The sequence below is a fragment of the Vespa mandarinia genome, chromosome 18 (assembly GCF_050613455.1).
Source record: "Vespa mandarinia isolate Hongniang chromosome 18, ASM5061345v1, whole genome shotgun sequence".
NCBI classification, from domain to species: Eukaryota; Metazoa; Arthropoda; class Insecta; order Hymenoptera; family Vespidae; genus Vespa; species Vespa mandarinia.
In genome coordinates this window covers 2,476,357-2,495,917 of record NC_140827.1, presented here as the reverse complement: position 1 = coordinate 2,495,917, position 19,561 = coordinate 2,476,357, and the positions used below count along the sequence as shown (strand labels likewise).

Below are 19,561 nucleotides of genomic sequence, written 5' to 3'. Positions count from 1 at the left end.
AAAGAAAGATAGATAGATCAATACTATACATAAATTCTCTTAATCATTCCTGCTACGTAAGGAAATACATTTAGAATGTATGATAGAAAGAGAAAGACAGACAGAGAGAGAGAGAGAGAGAGAAGAAGTTATTGAAAAGTTCAAATAAGAGAGAGAGAGAGAGAAAGAGAGAAAGAAATAGATAGTAAGAAAGATAGAAGATCTTATGCATACAATATAAACAGACTTTATACGTGTTTACGTACGTACAAGTGCGTGAAAAAGGCAGAAAGAAAGAGAGAGAGAGAGGGAGAGAGAGAGAGAGAGAGAGAGAGAGAGAGAGAGAGAAAGAAACAGAAACGTCCCACGCCGAGGTCGAGTAAAGTCTCGAAGGTAGGGAATCGGCGTTCTCCATAAGCTAAAAAGTGAACAGAAAGAGAGAGAAGAAAGAGAGAGAGAGAGAGAGAGAGAGAGAGGGAGAGAAAGAGAGGAGAGAGAAGAGAGGCCTCGTTCAGAAAGAGAGAGAGAGAGAGAGAGAGAGAGATAGATAGAGAGAGAGAGACAGAGAATGAGATAGAGAGGTGGAGAGAGTCATCGTGTTTGGTCACTAGGGCCCGCGAGTTGGCCGCAATGCCACATCGACGTGCGATATCGAGCAGAGAACATCAGTGAAACACACGCCTCTTCCTGCGAAACGGAGCCTGCAAAGCAACAAAGAGTGGGAGAGAGAAAGAGAGGGAGAAATAGTGGTAGAGAAGAGAAGAGAAGAGAAGAGAAGAGAAGAGAAGAGAAGAGAAGAGAAGAGAAGAGAAGAGAAGAGAAGAGAACAGAACAGAAGAGACTAGAAGAGAGAGAGAGAGAGAAGAGGACCACCTAGAGGGAGAGAGAGAGTGAGATAGAGATATAACAATAAACAAAATATCACATACACACATATACACACATACACAAGAGAAAAGTCGTCGAAGATCTTTTTTTTCCTTATATCCATTTTTTGTTCTTTCACAATTCTCGTATTGGCAAAAGTGCGTATCATTCGTGGAATTATATCGAATAATTTGTATTACGATAAACGTAAATTAACGTGAAGCAATAGCAAGTGTGATAAAGAGTAAACTAATTTTTATTCATTGATTGAAATAAAAGAAAAGAAAAGAAAAGAAAAACCAAGGGAAAAGAAAAGAAAAGAAAAGAAAAAAGAAGAAGAGGAGAAAGGAAGAAAACGAAGAGATACAAAAACGGGAATAATAATCTATAAGCGAGGTGTGCGAGAAGCGTTTACGTTAGAAAGAAGAGATAACTGATCTATTTATAGATAATTATCTCAATTGTTTTTGAAATTATCATCGTAATATATAATATCCGAACGATAATACGTCGCAATTGATCTAATTAGATAGAACTTCGATAAATACAAACATATATATATATATATAAATACGATATAAAGACGGATCATCGTAAGGATGACGTTAAATCGTAAAAAAGATTCAACGGGGAATGTTCGTGGGACAAAAGATGGCGGCGATAGGACGATAATAACGTCATCCAGTCGAAATAATACAGGAGATATACAGGCATCTACTGGTACGAGTGTTGTTGAAACAGTGGTATTGTCATCCAGTAGCGTACACGAAGAAGCAAAGAAAACAATAGTAGAGAGCGAATCCAGAAGTAGCATCGTTGAAAGTAGTAATACAAGTCGCGAGGTTATCATGGATTCCAAAGGTAATGTTATACGGGTGATCGAGAAAACTTCACCGATATCGGCAACGAAAAGTTCGATCGAAAGGACCGGCAAAAGTTCGGAGGATTTTATTATCGCGGAAAAAATAATTAAACAGGATGGGAAAACTTTAATGCAAGATCAAAGATCCAAAAGTCAATGTGAAAGATCCAAAATGGTTTCCACTTCGACTAGTAATATACAAGAGACTATTGATCATCATGGTGATATAAAAGTGTTATCGTCTAATACGATAGAAACTAGACAGGCTAATAAAGAATCGAAAGAAGAAATAACGAAGAATGGTGATACCATCAGTAGTAACATTCAAAGTATCAAAGAATCGTCTGAGATGATTGATGACAATGGGAAAATATTGTCGTCTAATAGCCGAAGTGTCGAAAATGAAACGAAATTTTTACCGGTCGAACAACAACAACAACAACAACAACAACAACAACAACAACTACCACGGGCATCACGTATTGTTAAATTTACAGATGACGACGTCAAGGAGACATCAGGTGAAAGTACCGTCCTTGATAATTCGATTAAATCAGGACGAACTAACGTTTGGGATGGTACATTTATAAACGAACGAAATACAAAGTCTTATAGTGAGAGAAAAAATGATAATATAATGATTAGCAACGTGTTGCTGGATGGTGGAACGATTGACGAAAGAGATGCCGGGACAGGCATTGAAATCACCAACGAACAAAGTTCAAATACGATCAGAGAGATGTCCTCGATGATTCAAGAAACGTCAAAGGATAGTTCGAAATTATTAATCGGTACTGCTGATGTTCGTCGTAAAAAACTTGGCGAATCTACTTGGGATGGTCGTTTCGTTTATGAGAAACCTAAAGAAACGAAAAGACGAGGTAATATTTCGGATGCCAATATTTTTAGGCATAATAATAATAATAATAAGGATGATATCATTGAATCAACGCAAAGAAGTGATTACAAAGAAAAAAATTTAGATGGTACCTATGAAAAAGAATTGTCTAACGTCGTACACGTTCGCGAAGGATCAACGGACACATCGAGATTTATCTCGGAAGAAAAAATCAGTAGTGCCAAGGAGAGTCAAATTTATACGGATCAATCAAAGTTATTAGATAAAAATCAATTTGATGCAAATAAAAATATACGATACGATAACAAACAAGATCTCGATAAAACCGTTGTAAGAAGAAAGGATAAATTGAGAGATGTAATAATGGACGTACAAGATATAACGGAGGAGCAACAAAATATATCGAATATGTCCGAATACGTATCGAGCTCATACGTGGTCGAATATGCGAGTTCGAGCGATGCAAAAAATATCGAATTGGTAACATCAGTATCGGAAACGATTCACGAGGAGGACGTTGAGAATATAGGTATTGGAAGATCGTCATCAATTAAAAAAGATCATCGAAGTTACAAACCTGGCGAATCGACCTGGGACGGTAGTTTCGTTTACGAGAGATCACCAAAATTGGATCGTCGACGAAGACCAGCTGACGAGACATTTGTAATTCATGACGTGAGCGAGGATCATTCGATAAACGAAGCCGACATTTCGACGACATCTTACATAGTCGAACATTCCTCGAGTCAACAGAGTTTCACTGATATTAAAGATAGTTCGTCAATGGAAACGATTGTTCATCAGAGTCCAAAAAGATTAATTGGTAAGCCAGGTACATCCAGTTGGGATGGTACATTTATTTTCGAAAAACCCGAAGACATAAAAAGATCATCTAGTAGAACCGAACAACAAAAAGTCAGTGATTTATCGAAACGAGGAGAAACTAATGTTAATATTTCATTGGAGGACAAACCTAGGAAACACGTGAGCGACGTTACTCTCGATATTCACGATAGAATAACATCAGAGACATTTACCGACACCAATCTGGTTAAATTGGATCGTAAGACGAAAACTCATGACAGTTACTACAACGATACGTCCAATCTTGATTTCTCTTCTACTTCCGTTGAAACGGTCGTCCAACGAGATGGACAACAACCGGTGACCTCGAGCCAACGAACTATTACATTAGAAGATCGACCTGAAACTCCGGACACTGGAATAAGACGTATCGCTGAGGGATCGAAGGAATCGTTGCATGTTCAAGATAGAACATATCGACCTAGCAAACCAGGCTCGTCTACTTGGGATGGTTCCTTCGTTTACGAAAAATTGGATGATAGAAAGACGTCAAGTTCGATGATCGTGAAGGATAGTAAAGATTTTGTTAGTTCAACCGAATTAAAAACAACGTCAACAAATGAAATTGTTAATAAATCGAAAATTATTGAAGATATTACTGATGATACGAAACGTTTAAAGGAATTTAATGGATCAAAAAGTCCAATCGATGAATCAATTCGACGACCTTTGAAACCAGGTACTTCGACCTGGGATGATTCTTTCATACAGGATAAAAATATATCGACTACGGACATGAGAACATCAATTATATCGAAAGATATTTCGAAAGATTTAACAAGTTCAACTAAAGTTATAAGTACAACAAATGAGATTATTGATTCTATCGATTCGTCGAAGATTATTCAAGATGATATTTCTTATGAGAAAAGATTTATCGGAGAATCTAATGGATATGACGATATAGATAAGAGAGATAAAAGTCCGGAAAAGAAATCAATAGACAGGACTATACGACCTTCGAAGCCTGGTGCTTCGACCTGGGATGGTTCGTTTGTTTATGAAAAACCACAGGATTCTAAAAGGAAACCAACAGACATTGAGAAATCTTTATTCTCTTCTTCTGATCTAAAAAAGTCTGAAGATTTAAAAACAATTTCACGATTGCCCATTGATCAAGAAATGATCGATAAATCGATCGAAAGAACAACCTTTTCGACATTCGTGGAAGATGTTAGGGATGTTCAGGACATTACTGACGTCACAGATATTACTACGTTTAAATCAGATTTAAAGAATATTACAAATATTACTGATGTCACTGATGTTACCATGTTCAAATCGGACGTTCGAGATATACACGAAGAACATGTCATCAACGAATTTATCACGGATACACGTAAGGACACTGTGGTGAGTAATAATAACAATAATAATAATAATAATAATAATAATAATAATAATAATAATAATAATAATAAAAAAAGGAAAAAAACAAAGCAAAGCAAAGCAACCAATTTGATCTCTTAATTATCTTTATATGGTTGATCAAATCCTGACCATTAATTTCCGCAAAATATGAGTTAGGTGCGTTAATCAGAAGTATGATGTCATATGTTGTTGAGATAAAAATAAGTATTTGAAATGTCGAAGAGAGTAGGTTGGACATTTGTATACGATTTACATATTTACATATATACATATATATATATATATATATATATATATATACAGATACACATGTATGTATGCATGTATGTATGTATGTACTTACATCCGGATTATATACATGGGATTTATATCATTATTATTAATTTTAAGTGTCGTTCACACCGAAAGAATAGATTGAACGTAATAGTGAAAATTGTTATGGTGCGTCGCCATTAAAATTTAACGGTTGTCTGATTGGTCAATTAAAAAGTCATTTGGATGATTAGAATGTGGGTTGAAGTGAAAGAAAAAATAATATGCGAAGGAAAAAATAATAATATGAGATGCGCGTAAAAAATAATATGCGAAAGAAAAAATAATAATATGAGATGCGCGTATAAGAGAGAAAGAGAGAGAGAGTGAGAGAGAGAGAGAGAGAGAGAGAGAGAGAGAGAGAGAGAGAGAGAGAGAGAGAGAGAGATAATTATTTTGATAGAATTTAGACATTCTTTGGTAAAATTTTGGCATGATCGGTACAATGATTATACTATATCTAAATGTCGGAACGCTTTAGGCTGAAATCGATAGTATCGATAACATCAAAACATAATATTCTCGGCATGAGCATAGTTCGAAGTTTCTAATTAAAATCGTTCTGTTTAGTTCTATATATTCTATAATTAACGAATGTTCTATTTCGTACGTATAAATTAGACAATTTTGATTTTAATGAATCGAACGTGAATCATTAAAGGGACTAATATTTTTATTTCTTTCTTGGTTTCTTTTTTTTTTTCCTTTTTTTTTTCTTTTCTTTTCCTTTCAATGCGTTAGACATTTGTTTAGAAAATGATCCATTGATATGAGGAAATTAATGATAACGTTAAATGTAGATTTAAAGCGATGCACGAGAAACTTTATCCAATTGTTATTAAAATATTTATCGTATATCGATAAGATTTATAAAATATGATAAGAATTTTACGTAAAATTTTCGAAATATCGGATATCGAGATTGAAATTATCGATAAGAATTATCAAAGATTAAAAACTATATATTTATTTTGATATAAAATAATGATGATATAAATCGTAGATCAACGTTTCGTTATTGTCGAACGATGCAAAATGATTCGATTGTTCGAATCTATAAAAAAAAAAAAAAAAAAAAAAAAGGAAAAAAAAGGAAAAAAAGAAGAAAGAAAAGATTAAACCTTTGAAAAAATTCATCTATTCGTTTTCAATTGATTCTAATGATTATACATTTATTTCGTCATTTTTATTAAATAATTATAATAAAATAATAGGATAGATTAGATTATATCAAATGTGTTCGAACGATACCAATAAATATTTCAATAAAAATTTAATATTCACGTTTCACGATGAAGAATTTCTTCTTCTTCTTCTTATTATTATTATTATTACTTTTTTTTTTTTATGAATAATATATAACATTAAGCTGTATTACAAGTTTCGTTTAATGATCTCGAGGAATAACGTAACGAATGATGCAAATAAAAAATAATCATATGTAAGATCAATCGTTTTAGAAAAGGTACTTCCGTCTCTCTCTCTCTCTCTCACTCTCTATCTCTCTCTGTGATTGTGATTCCGCATGATCTCTCAAGTACAAGGTCATTGTATATGTATCTAAATCTCGACTTATAAAAGACAAATCGGCAGAGTTAAATTGACTGAACGTGTATACACGTATGTATATACATATCTATATATGTACCTGCTTGAATGATCTAAGCGATAAATCGAGCATATATACATACATACATATATGGATACATATATATATATACATGGATACATACACACGTATGTACTCAGAACGATAACGATCGTGCTTAATGCTTGGGAGTCATGAGTTCGTCAGAATGACGTCATCGTTCATATTGGTTTGACTTTTTTTTTAATGGACGACCTGTTTCCATCAGCATCTTGCGTGAGGTATTATAGAAACCATTTTGTTTGACTTGATTATAATCATTTAGTTTCTCTAAATCGTATCTACATTTTATATATATGTATATAAAAACGTTTAGATTTTTTTCTTCCTCGCGCGATAAATAATACGATATTATTTTTCTGATCGTATCGATGTTAAAAAAAAAAAAAAAGAAAAAAAAAGAAAATGAAAACAAAGAAAAAAAAGAAAAGAAAAAAGAAATATATAGCCTCGGTTCAAACATTCTATCAAATGTATTATAAAAATCAATCAACTTTATTTTTTTTCCTCGAGACTTTTTAACGTTTAATCTTTGCAAATTGTATAAAAAAAAAAAAATATATACTACAAGATCATCAGTTCGTAAAAATTATGACGTATAAAGAAAGTTATAAAGTATCTCTAAAAGAAAAAAAAAAAAAAAAAAAAGTGTAATTGATTTTTAAATATCACCTAAGAACTTTTGTTTCGCCAATATTTTGTATATATTTAATATATATCTAAGTAATAGAAAAAGAGATATAAAGAGAAAGATAGATAGAGAGATAGAGAAGGAGAGAGAGAGAGAGAGAGGTAGAGAGAGAGAAAGAGAAAGAGAGAATATATAGTTAGTTACGAATGAATGGTAGTTCGTTCGAGCTCTTTAAATCTATACTTACGTAATTTAAAAGGAACTCGTAATCCGTAATGACATGAATATATGTATTTATGTGGTATAGGTGTCGCGTATACAGCTTCTTTTACTATTTCTATTTCTTCTACTTCTATTTTTTAAATCAATAAGTACAGAATAGTGATGAAACAGAAAGACTTGTTCTCGTTAAATCGTTAAAATATAATACGATATTTTCATAGATCCATTACCATTAATTTAATATATACTTACACGTAAGAATAATATACGTAATGTGATCTAACAGATTTCTAATATTACTTTATTTATTTCAACGATTAGTATGTTGATTAATAACTTTTCTATTTAGACACGTTGATGTTAGAATAGATAACGGACCTTTATAATTATTTTATTAGTCGTTTCATTTTTTCTTTCTTTTTTTCTTGTGCCATGAAAATATATCTTCGTTAGATCAATTAGGTATTTATCTGAAGATTAGGAAAAAAAATTATTTATATTGGAAATAATTGATTTTATTCATTGCATTAACGACGATCACGTGACAACGTTCTTTACTATTTTTCACTATCACGTTAATTTTAAAAAGAACGTTGTAAATAATAATCGATTTTCCTCGGTGTAAATTAAGATAACAACAACAACAACAACAACAACAACAAAAAAGAAACAAAGTATTGGAATGTAAATTAACGTGACGATTAGAAAATTGTGTGTTCGCCAAATATAACGAGATACGGTCAAGTGAATAATAAAAGAGGAAGAACGAAAAAAAAAGAGAGTGAGAGAGAGAGAGAGAGAGAGAGAAAAAAAAAAGAAAAGAAATTAAAAAATTCACATAACTTTACGAAATTAAAAGGAATCAAAGGGATTGAATAGAGATATTTTATCAAAATAATTAAATCACAAATTTTTCTAATAAATATGAATATTTGCGTAGTTACCAATATCTTGCGAAAGTGTATGATGACGATACGACGTAAAAAAAAAAAAAAAAAGAAAAAAAATAGGAAAAGAAAGAAAAGAAAATAAGGAAAAAAAAAAGAAGAAAAAAACAAGGAATCATTAATTCCATTTAAAAAATTGAATCAGGTAAAGTTACGCAAAAGTAACGTTTAAAAAGAAGCGAGAAATAAACGTGACGCGATATGTGCGCGCGCATATTTGTGTACATGCGTACATGAAAACCAACCAGATACAAGGATACAAATATACACGTACACATATTAATTATGTATATACCATGTACAGGATGGACCAAAAGTTTTTGGCCAGGTGAAAGATTTTTCAAAAAAAATCCAATTAATCGTCCCATTTTCGCGATCTTTTCGAATTAATTAATTTTGTTTTGATTTTCTTTTCTTCATTTTATTTTATTATAATTTGTTTGTTACCTTTTCGTTTTTCTTCAAATCGCAAAACTACGATCGTATAGAGCTTTCTCAAATTTTATTATTCGAATGAAATTAATTGAAAAAAGTTTTCTCGTGAAAAATTCAATTCATTTTTATAATCGCTTGTATCATTTTTATTTTCTCTCTCTCTCTCTTTTTTCTTTTCCTTTTCTTTTCTTTTCTTTTCTTTTTTTTTTTTTTCGTATCATCTGAAAAATTTTCAACTCACCTTAAAACTTTTGGCCTATTCTGTACATACCTACTATATATACGTACAGGTGTAGATATATATATAGGTAACACTTTATCACTTTTTGATTGTTGAAACGTATAAAGCAGGATTTGCAAAATTTCTACTATGATGGAATATATAAAAAATTTTTTTGAAAATTTTAACATTACACCTTGATTATTTAATTAATAGGACAATATATTTTATCTAGATGATAAATAAATTATAAAGCGAGTGATATAAGAATATAGTGGACAATTTTATTTTCAAATTGTAATTATGCAAAAATATCCATATAAAAGTATCCATGAAATTGATAAATTAATATTTTAATTATCATGATTTTTCAACGGCGAAGAGGGGAGGGGAGGGAGGAAGTAAGAAACGTCAGTATTTCAATGAATATTTTCTGTAATAGTTTGGGAAACACTAGTGTAAACTATCGTTACACCAGCGTATGTATATTACACGCTCCACTTATTTACTGACACGCAAAAGTCGAGAGACGTGTATTTTATGTATGTGTCGTTTGTATATACGCGTAACCCGTATTTCCTCGACGATCCGCTATACTCGTAGATATAATAGTGTCTCTCTCTCTCTCTCTCTCTCTCTCTCTCTCTTACCTTACGTTATATTTTCGTTACATCGACTTGAAAGAAAACACATTTTCGTCGAATTGCATAAACAATGACAAATTTTTTATTTCGTACAAATCAATCCGGTTGCGTGAAAACAAAAAAACTGAACGAAAATAAAATAAAAAAGAAAACAAATAGGAAAGATTAATAAAGGAAAAAAGTGATAAAGGTAAAAGAATATTTTATTATTTCGTAATTTATTAATATGTAATTTTTCATTAAACATTAGTTATATTAGATTTTATATGAAAATTTTTTATTTATATATATATATATATATATATATATATATAATAAAATTTTTTAATATAAATAAATAATTATTAATAAATTAATAAATAATATATATTATAATTAAATAATTATATAATTAATTATTACAAATAATTTTATTTATTTTATACTATATTTAAATTAAATTATTAATTATTATATTTTTTTTTTTTTAATTCTGATATATATATATATATCTGATATATATACATACATATATGTGTATGTGTAAAATTATTTTAATATTTCCTAAAACAATTTTTGGTGAGATTAGATATAATTAAGAATTCGATAAAATCTTTCTACTTTCTTTTATTTTTTTTTATATTTAATTTTAGATTTTTTCGATCTTTTTTTATTTTATATACATATATATATATATATATATATATATATATATATATATATATATATATAAAAGAAATTGACGCTAGTGAAGAATATGAAAGTAAAATTTACCGTGATCTAAATTTAAAATACCAAGAACACACATCCATAACGAGTAATTTTTTCATTAACTATCTGGTATAGTAAGTGAACAAAGGTCAAGTCACTTTAACGTAAGCACCAGGCATCGATCAAATGGTCAATTCTATGTATGAAAGTAATACATATATTATAAGTATTCTAATAAGTATTATACATTTTACCATTTAGAAATAATAAATAGAGTCCTTAAAGTGGAATCATCAAAATGAATAATTTTAACTTAACGTCACGTATATAAAATTTGTCGTAATATTATTAGTAGTATATACACGTGCCATTTCTAACTTACCATTATCATCGCCTACACTTGACTATGATTCTTTTATTGGTAGAGTAAAAGTTATGATGATTAAATACGTTTAACGAAGCAAAACGTATACGTTGAACTAACCGTGAAATAATATACAATGTTTTTCTTTCTTTTGCTTTTATCCCTTTATTTATATATTTCTTGTTTTTCTTTTTTTCATTCTCTTTTTTTTTCTCTTTTTTTTTTTCTGTTTAAAGATCCAAAAGAATAATACAAATTTCAACGATTATTCTTATAGGAATTATATATTTAATTAATTATATATATATTATTATTAATATATATATAATAATATATATATATATATGTGTGTGTATGTGTGTGTAATATAATAGTAGTAATAGTAATAATGAAATATATTATTTTATATTTCTATTAAAAATTATCATAAAATAAATTACTATCTATATAATAATAATAATAATAATAATAATAATAATAATAATAATAATAATAATAATAATAATAATAATAATAATAATAATAATAATCATATATACACTATTAATAGAATGGATATATCTATATATGGAACAAGCCAGTCTTCCGTTACTTTCACTCGAGTATATAATTTATTATATTTTTTACTTTTATTTCTTCTCTCTCTCTCTTTTTTTTTCTTTTTTTTTTTTCCTTGTCTTTTTTCAAGCAACTATCAGCAAGCAGTCTGACGACTAAAAAATAAGAGAAGAACGAAATCGAATCTGAAAGGTAGAGAACGTTTTAGCTCAGCATGTTATGTGATACGTTTATAAGGTGTGCGCACATATAAAAAAGTCATCCACTGCAAATCTCATGTTACTTTGAGCAAAGTAGCACGTGACATTTCTAATCTCTCTATCTATCCATCTTTCTCTCTCTCTCTCTCTCTCTCTCTCTGTTTTTTTTTTTTCTTACACTTAATAAATATAATTCAAGACGATAATGATCAAAAAAAAAAAAGAAAAGAAGAAAATAAATCATAAAACTAAAATCTTTCTTTCGTTCTCATTATTCCAATGTCTTCTTTCTGATCTGTATTTAACTTGCCGTATTATTAACGTGTTTTTATGAGAAATTAGAAATTTATGCTACATTTTTTATACTTTTTATTCGTTGATTATCACAAAGGTAATGGTTTCATGTTAATTCTAAGTTAATAGTCCTTAATGCTATATATATATATATATATATTTTTTTTTTTTTTATTATTATTGTTCTCTTTGCAAATTACATCTCAAAGTGTGTTAGGATAATTATCGTAAAACATGATGTTTACTTCATCTCTTATAATAATCGATCGATTAGGTTACCTTGATTGTAGGTATGGATTTAATCAAATGGAAATTGCTACGACGTTTATATTGGAATTGTTTTTTCCTTTTTCCTTCTCTTTTTCTCTCTCTAGAACTCACAAGCAATTGATTGATTAGATTTTTAGAAATATAGCGAAGTAAATATAGTGTTTAGTTTTTTAATTGACATATTATTTGTTCGTTTTCTTTTTGTTTTCTTTTTTTCTGTTCTTTTTTCTTGCTTTTTTTCTTTTTTTTTTTTTTTTTTATTAATTTTTAACTTTAGATTATAGAGCAAAAATTTTCTTATATATATATATATATATATTTGATAAACTTTTTTTTTTTATTTTAAATTTATTTATTCATTCATTTTTTATGTGCATTTGTTTATTTTTTTCTTCTTTTTTTTTTTTTTTTTTTTTTTTTTTATTCCAACTCCGATCAACTTGAATAGGAAATTTTTGAAATATTTTGACGATCATTATTTGTTATATAAAAATCTTATAATATTATTAATATCGTTAATATTTTATGATAATTAAATTTTTTTGATCACGTGACATATACATATGTATTATTATTAATTATATTAAATAATTACATAATTTTACGTTTCGTTTCTTTTTCATTTAGTTGTTTAGATTAGAAACAAAAAAAAAATAAAATAAAATAAAATAAAATAAGAAATATTATACGAAACAATGTAATGGAAGTAATGGACGTTTTAGTTATCAATTTAGTAAACAGCTCGCGAAAGCGAATGTAATTAGCGTGACGATAATAATTTCGATTAGCAAAGTCCATTTTAATTGTCTTTGAGGGGAATGAACTACCTAATGGTCTTGAGTTCGTTGACAAGACAATATTATAATCGATTGATACGTATAAAGGCTAAACTACGTGTTCGTTGCATCATTCATAACACGTTCGATGTTAAAAGAAAGAGACGAATGATAAAACTGTCCCCTAATATAATCCTTCATATAATTCATATTTAATCTTATTTAACGATTGAGCAATTAAAGGAGAATATAATCTGTTGAAAAAAAAAAAAGAAAAAAAAAAAAGGAACTTCAAAATTTTAATTCCTTCGAATATTTTTCATAGAATAACAAATGTTAAATGGGATCTAAATTATTTTTCACAAAATTTTTATCCTACTTTTTATAAATTCGTAATATTATTTTTGTTACTATAATAATTAATTAAGAATAATTAAGAAGAAACGCGTTAAATAAGATTTATGATTTTTGTTTTTAATTAAATTAAGTGTATAAACGATTTTAAAAAATATTACTTTTATGTATTTATAATATTTTATAAGGATAATTTAATTAGGATAATTACATGATTAACCTTATATATAGATATATATAAACTTCTAATATTTTCATTAAAACCAAAAGAAATAAAATTGTCTCTTATTATTTCTTTTTTCCTTTTTTATTCGATATAATTAAAAATAAATTTTATTAAATAGATAACGTGATATAATATAAGTGTAATATTTTTTTTATAAATATTGTATCAAATTTCTTTTTTCCTTTTTTATTATTCTTTTTTTTTCCCAATTGAACAACGATCTGAAAAATATTGACAATTATAATGAACGTTTTAATAATTGTTTTACAGAGAGATGTCACTAAATCAACGAAAGAATTCATCGAAACAGAGCAGGTGACTAGTATGGTAGCTCGAGATGTCGTCGACGATATTCGGTTTGAGAGGATCACCAGCTCAACTCCTAAACCAACGACCGATCCCACGAGAAAAACGTCCCCAGAAAGACTTGGTTATCCTCAAGGAATACCAGGGATTAGGGAAGACGATCGAACGAAATCGATTCCAGCTGCTGGAAAACCATCTCGCCCTCAGCAACCAGAAAAAAGTCCTACGGATGATATCAAAAAGTAAGTTACATACCTATACATGTATATACATATATATATATGACTATATCACAAACTTTATTAAAAAAATAAAAAAAAAAAAACAAAAAAGAAAAAAGGAATCCACTCTATAAACGAATGAGGTAATGAAGGAAATGTTAATTGAAATGAAAAGGTAAAAAAGAAAAGAAAAATTGTAAACGTAAATTTATACACGAAGAAAGGAAAAAGAAAGACATATCCCTAAAAATTTATGCGGGAACGAAAATATTTCATAAATTGTTAATGTTTAAATAATAATTGATTTAAATCATTACATTGAATCTCATCAATTATAGTATATCGTAATTGTATTGATACGTTAGGCCGACCGATGGAGGGAAACCACGAGATTACGTCTCACCGACGAGAAAGCAGCAACCAATACCAGCGGCCGGCAAACCAAGTAGACCGGAAGAGAGATCACCAAGTCCAGAAAAGCTTGGAAAAGTTGAAAAATTGTTGATTCGTCCAGAAGATGATAAACCAGTTGAAGGAAAACCCAGTCGTCCAGAGGATAGACCAGCTGCAGGGAAACCAAGCCGTCCTGATGAAAAATCAATTGCAAGCAAACCAAGTCGTCCTGATGAAACTCATGAAAGACCAGCTGCAGGAAAACCTAGTCGTCCTGATGACAGATATATTGTTGACAAACCCACTCGTCCTGATGAAACTCATGAAAGACCAGCTGCAGGGAAACCTAGTCGTCCTGATGACAGACGTACTGTAGACAAACTCAGTCATCCTGATGAAATTCATGAAAGACCAGCTGCAGGGAAACCTAGTCGTCCTGATGACAGACGTACTGTAGACAAACTCAGTCATCCTGATGAAATTCATGAAAGACCAGCTGCAGGGAAACCTAGTCGTCCTGATGACAGACGTATTGTTGACAAACCCACTCATCCTGATGAAACTCATGAAAGATCAGCTGCAGGAAAACCTAGTCGTCCTGATGACAGACGTATTGTTGACAAACCCACTCATCCTGATGAAATTCATGAAAGACCAGCTGCAGGAAAACCTAGTCGTCCTGATGACAGACGTACTGTAGACAAACTCAGTCATCCTGATGAAATTCATGAAAGACCAGCTGCAGGGAAACCTAGTCGTCCTGATGACAGACGTACTGTTGACAAACCCACTCATCCTGATGAAATTCATGAAAGACCAGCTGCAGGAAAACCTAGTCGTCCTGATGACAGACGTACTGTAGACAAACTCAGTCATCCTGATGAAATTCATGAAAGGCCAGCTGCAGGAAAACCTAGTCGTCCTGATGACAGACGTACTGTAGACAAACTCAGTCATCCTGATGAAATTCATGAAAGACCAGCTGCAGGGAAACCTAGTCGTCCTGATGACAGACGTACTGTTGACAAACCCACTCATCCTGATGAAATTCATGAAAGACCAGCTGCAGGGAAACCTAGTCGTCCTGATAAAAAACCAGCTGCAGGCAAACCCAGTCGTCCTGACGAGCCTGATGAAAGATCAGTTGCAGGGAAACCTAGTCGTCCTGATGACAGATATACTGTAGACAAACTCAGTCGTCCTGATGAATTTGATGAAAGACCAGCTGCAGGGAAACCTAGTCGCCCTGATAAAAAACCAGCTGCAGGCAAACCCAGTTTTCCTGACGAGTCTGATGAAAGAGCAGCTGCAGGGAAGCCTAGTCGTCCTGACGAAAGCTCAATTATAGGAAAACCAAGTTATTTTGATGAACCTGATGTAAGATCAACTGAAGACCAACCCAGTCGTCCAGAGGATAGACGACCAGCTGCAGGCAAACCCAGTCGACCAGTTGATAGATCAATTGCTGCTAAACCCAGTCGTTTTGATGAACCTGATGATATATCAATTGAAGATAAACCCAGTTATCCTGATGAAAGACCGGCCGCAGGGAAACCCAGTCGTTCTGATGAACATCCAATTACAGGAAAATTCGATCGTCCTGATGAGAAACCAGGAAAGCATAGACGTGGTGATCAATCACCGGATTCTATTGCCGATTCTGAAATAACGCCAACGCCATCAGAAATCCTTTCGCGTTTGCCATTAAAGGAACAGTGTATCTGTGAACTTTGTACTTGTGGGTAAGTTTTCTTACTTTTTTCTATATATTATATTTAATATACTTACACATAATATATTGTATATATATATATATCTTATTTTACAATAACAAATAGCATTTATTTATTCAATCTTTTTAATATTTCTAAATTTGCATGATAAATTTGGATTCACGAAGTTTCTTATTATTTATCCTGATTTAAATTTCCATAATTAGGTCAATATTTAAAATCGACAAAATGGAAAGCTAGAAAAATTATTAGCTATAATTAAAAAAAAAAAAAAAAAAAAAAAAAACTTGCTTCTTTTTATTTATTTATTTTTTTTTTTTTTTAATCAGCAATCCAATTTATTATCACTTACATTTTGATGTCGGACGTTTTTTATCTTGAAATTCAAAAAGAAAAAGAAAGGAAAAAAAAGAGAAAGAAAGAAATTAAAGAATCTAAATAACTATCGACCACCCAAAGATAATTCGATTTTTGTAATAAAAGGATACGCAGGATCGTATAGATTGATATAAATCTTCTGTCCTACTTTCATATTAACAACGTATAAAGTGTTTGGATGATGAAAAAGTAGGTCACCAGACGCAACCCTTTTATGGCAACTTGTTTCTTTCCGATCACCTTTCGTTATTCGTTTCTTATTCAAGGCTCTTACCAGTCTTTTATTCAAGTGTCAGTGTAAAACGACGCGTATCCTATCCTTTAAAAATCCTAGTAGTTGACAGAGATCGATGTTGATCTTTGAACTTGTCCATAATAAATCGATAATAATCTAATCGAATAATAATGAATTTCATTCAATATTTTTCAGTACTTTTTCATTTCTACATTTTAAATAATTTTATTAATTATAATAAAGTTGGTATAATTAATTAAAATGATTTTATTTCTTCGATCGATAATATTTCATATCGGATATATTTTTTGGCGGGAATTTTGAAAGATATCACAATTTTAGTGTAGAGATTAAGGAGAGAAAGAGAGAGAGAATGCCTCAAAGCCAATATTGAATTTCATAGTTGAAGGAAGATAGGGATAGAACTAAGCCAATTTCAAATACATGAGAGAGAGAGAGAGAGAGAGAGAGAGAGAGAGAGAGAGAGATGGGAAGGTGAGAGAGAGGGGAAAGGATCTATGGCTTTGGGCTTGGTTCTTCTATACGATGCATACCCATTAACGTTCTCATCATTTTGATTGACGTTCTCGTCTAACTTACCTGTCCGTCTAAATCAGTTCATGATTAGAAATTAGAATGTCTGGAACATTATCAATTTCATCTCTAGAGAAGCAAAATGAATATTATTTATTTATTTATTTATTTATTTATTTATTTATTTATTTATCTTTCGTTTTTTTTCATTTCTTTTTTTTTTTTTTTTTTTATTTATACATCGAACTCCTGTTAATTTCTTTTTTACATACATAGAGATCTATAGATCGCAAGTTTGTATTAAATCTTATCGGATATTAGATAATTGCCTTTGCGTCGAATGTGTTTCTTCTGTTTTTTTTTTTCTCTTTTTTCTTTTTCTTTTTTTTTTTTTTTTTTTTTGTTAAGATTATTGCTTTTTTATTTTGCATAAATGTTGTAAATTATTTATCAATTTTATCAATGAAATCGTTTGACCCGATTAAATCGATTTCGATTATTATCGTTGATAGTAAATAATGTTTAGAGATAGATTTTGATTATTGTTTGTTAATGGTAATTTTATTTGGTAGAAAAATTTTTATTTTTATCTTATCTCTTTCTCTCTCTCTCTCTCTCTCTCTCTCTCTCTCTCTTTTTTTTTTTCTTCCTCATTTCGATATTATACGAAAGTGACGAATGAGAGCCTTGAAAACGGTCCATATGTGATCACACATTTGCATTCAAAATTGGCACTCATGTGATCACGGTCTTCTTTTTTTTTTTTCTTTTTTCTTCACCATACAAGGTCATCCTTCTCGATCTTTCCTTCGAGAAGACTTTCAAATAAGGATCCATGGACGTTGGGCGTTGGTTATTACGAAATCTTCTCTCACAAATAGTATCTCATTTTTCTAATGTTCGCATTATTGTCTTAAAAAATTATTGATTAAATACAAATAAATTATATATACGTATATGTATTAGTTTTGTTTAAATAACATTTAAATACGCTTACAAAGATAGAACTACGAACGATTTATTTATATATAAATCTAAAGAAATCAACAAATTATGAATAGTTTTTAATTTCGAGATATTTCAAATATTTATTATATTTCCTTGTTTATCCGATAAATAGATACATAGGATACATATGTACGTATGTATATAAAAAATTGAATTATATATATATATATATATATATATATATATATATATATTACGACAAATTAATAAATATTTTCGAATCTTAGATTCGACAAATTCATTATTATTTTTTCTAATACGTCAGACTATAATATTATCGATTACAAATAATATTTTTTAATCGCTTAAAATCGATGCTAAATAAAATCATTTTCAGGATTAATTGTAGAATTTTTCTTCTTTATTGTATTTTCTTTTTTTTTTTTTTTTTTTTCTTGTTAACAGACGCCATCGTTGTCCGCACAATCTTCCCGAAGATCATATAGATATTTCACGCGATGAGCCGGTACACGTGGTCAGTTCGTATCGTGAAGAATTTGATGAGAAACACGTGGAGAGACAGCACAGATACCACCATGAAGATCACTTACACATGGAGGGTGAATTTGTAGGAGAGAGACGTACCGATTATGTGGCCACTTATGGCGAGAGAGCACCTGTAAGAAAACCACAAGACCATTTGAAACCTGAGGGTGAGTTTATTGGAAGGCCAAAGGTAGAAGCACCAACCAGAGGTGAAAGAGCACCAACCAGAAAGCCACAGGACAATCTTAAACCAGAAGGTGAATTTATTGGAAGGCCACATGAGGAAGCTCCTAAATATGGCGAACGTGTTCCAGTTGTCAAACCAAAAGACAATCTCAGACCTGAAGGTGATTTTGAAAGTAAGTTTTCTAATTATTATTAATAACTATTATTATTATTATTATTATTATTATTATTATTATTATTATTATTATTATTAAATTTTTGTTTGCAATAATCGTTAAAAAAACATTTATTCATTCATTCATTCATTCATTCATCGAATTCTATATGTCGACATTTGTAATGAATAAAAATAAATTATCAGACTCTTAATAATATCTTACTTTTTGCGTAAGAAAAACATATGAACACATATATAGCTAATGAACATTTGCCGTATATAATATTATAAATATATCTGTTATTAAATATAATTTACGATAATATATTTA

General features: G+C 30.1%; 1 protein-coding gene across 1 annotated transcript in view; it reads left to right on the top strand.

Annotated features, from left to right (window-relative positions):
- Sdb (SAXO downstream of blistered) overlaps positions 1-19,561 on the top strand; it is a 31,011-nt gene continuing 11,450 nt past the window's right edge. The window contains exons 1-4 of the mRNA XM_035874533.2: positions 1-4,784; positions 13,864-14,141; positions 14,486-16,255; positions 18,807-19,246. Coding sequence (XP_035730426.2) covers positions 1,446-4,784; positions 13,864-14,141; positions 14,486-16,255; positions 18,807-19,246 — 5,827 coding nt within the window. The 5' untranslated portion in view covers positions 1-1,445. The remainder of the gene's footprint in view (positions 4,785-13,863; positions 14,142-14,485; positions 16,256-18,806; positions 19,247-19,561) is intronic.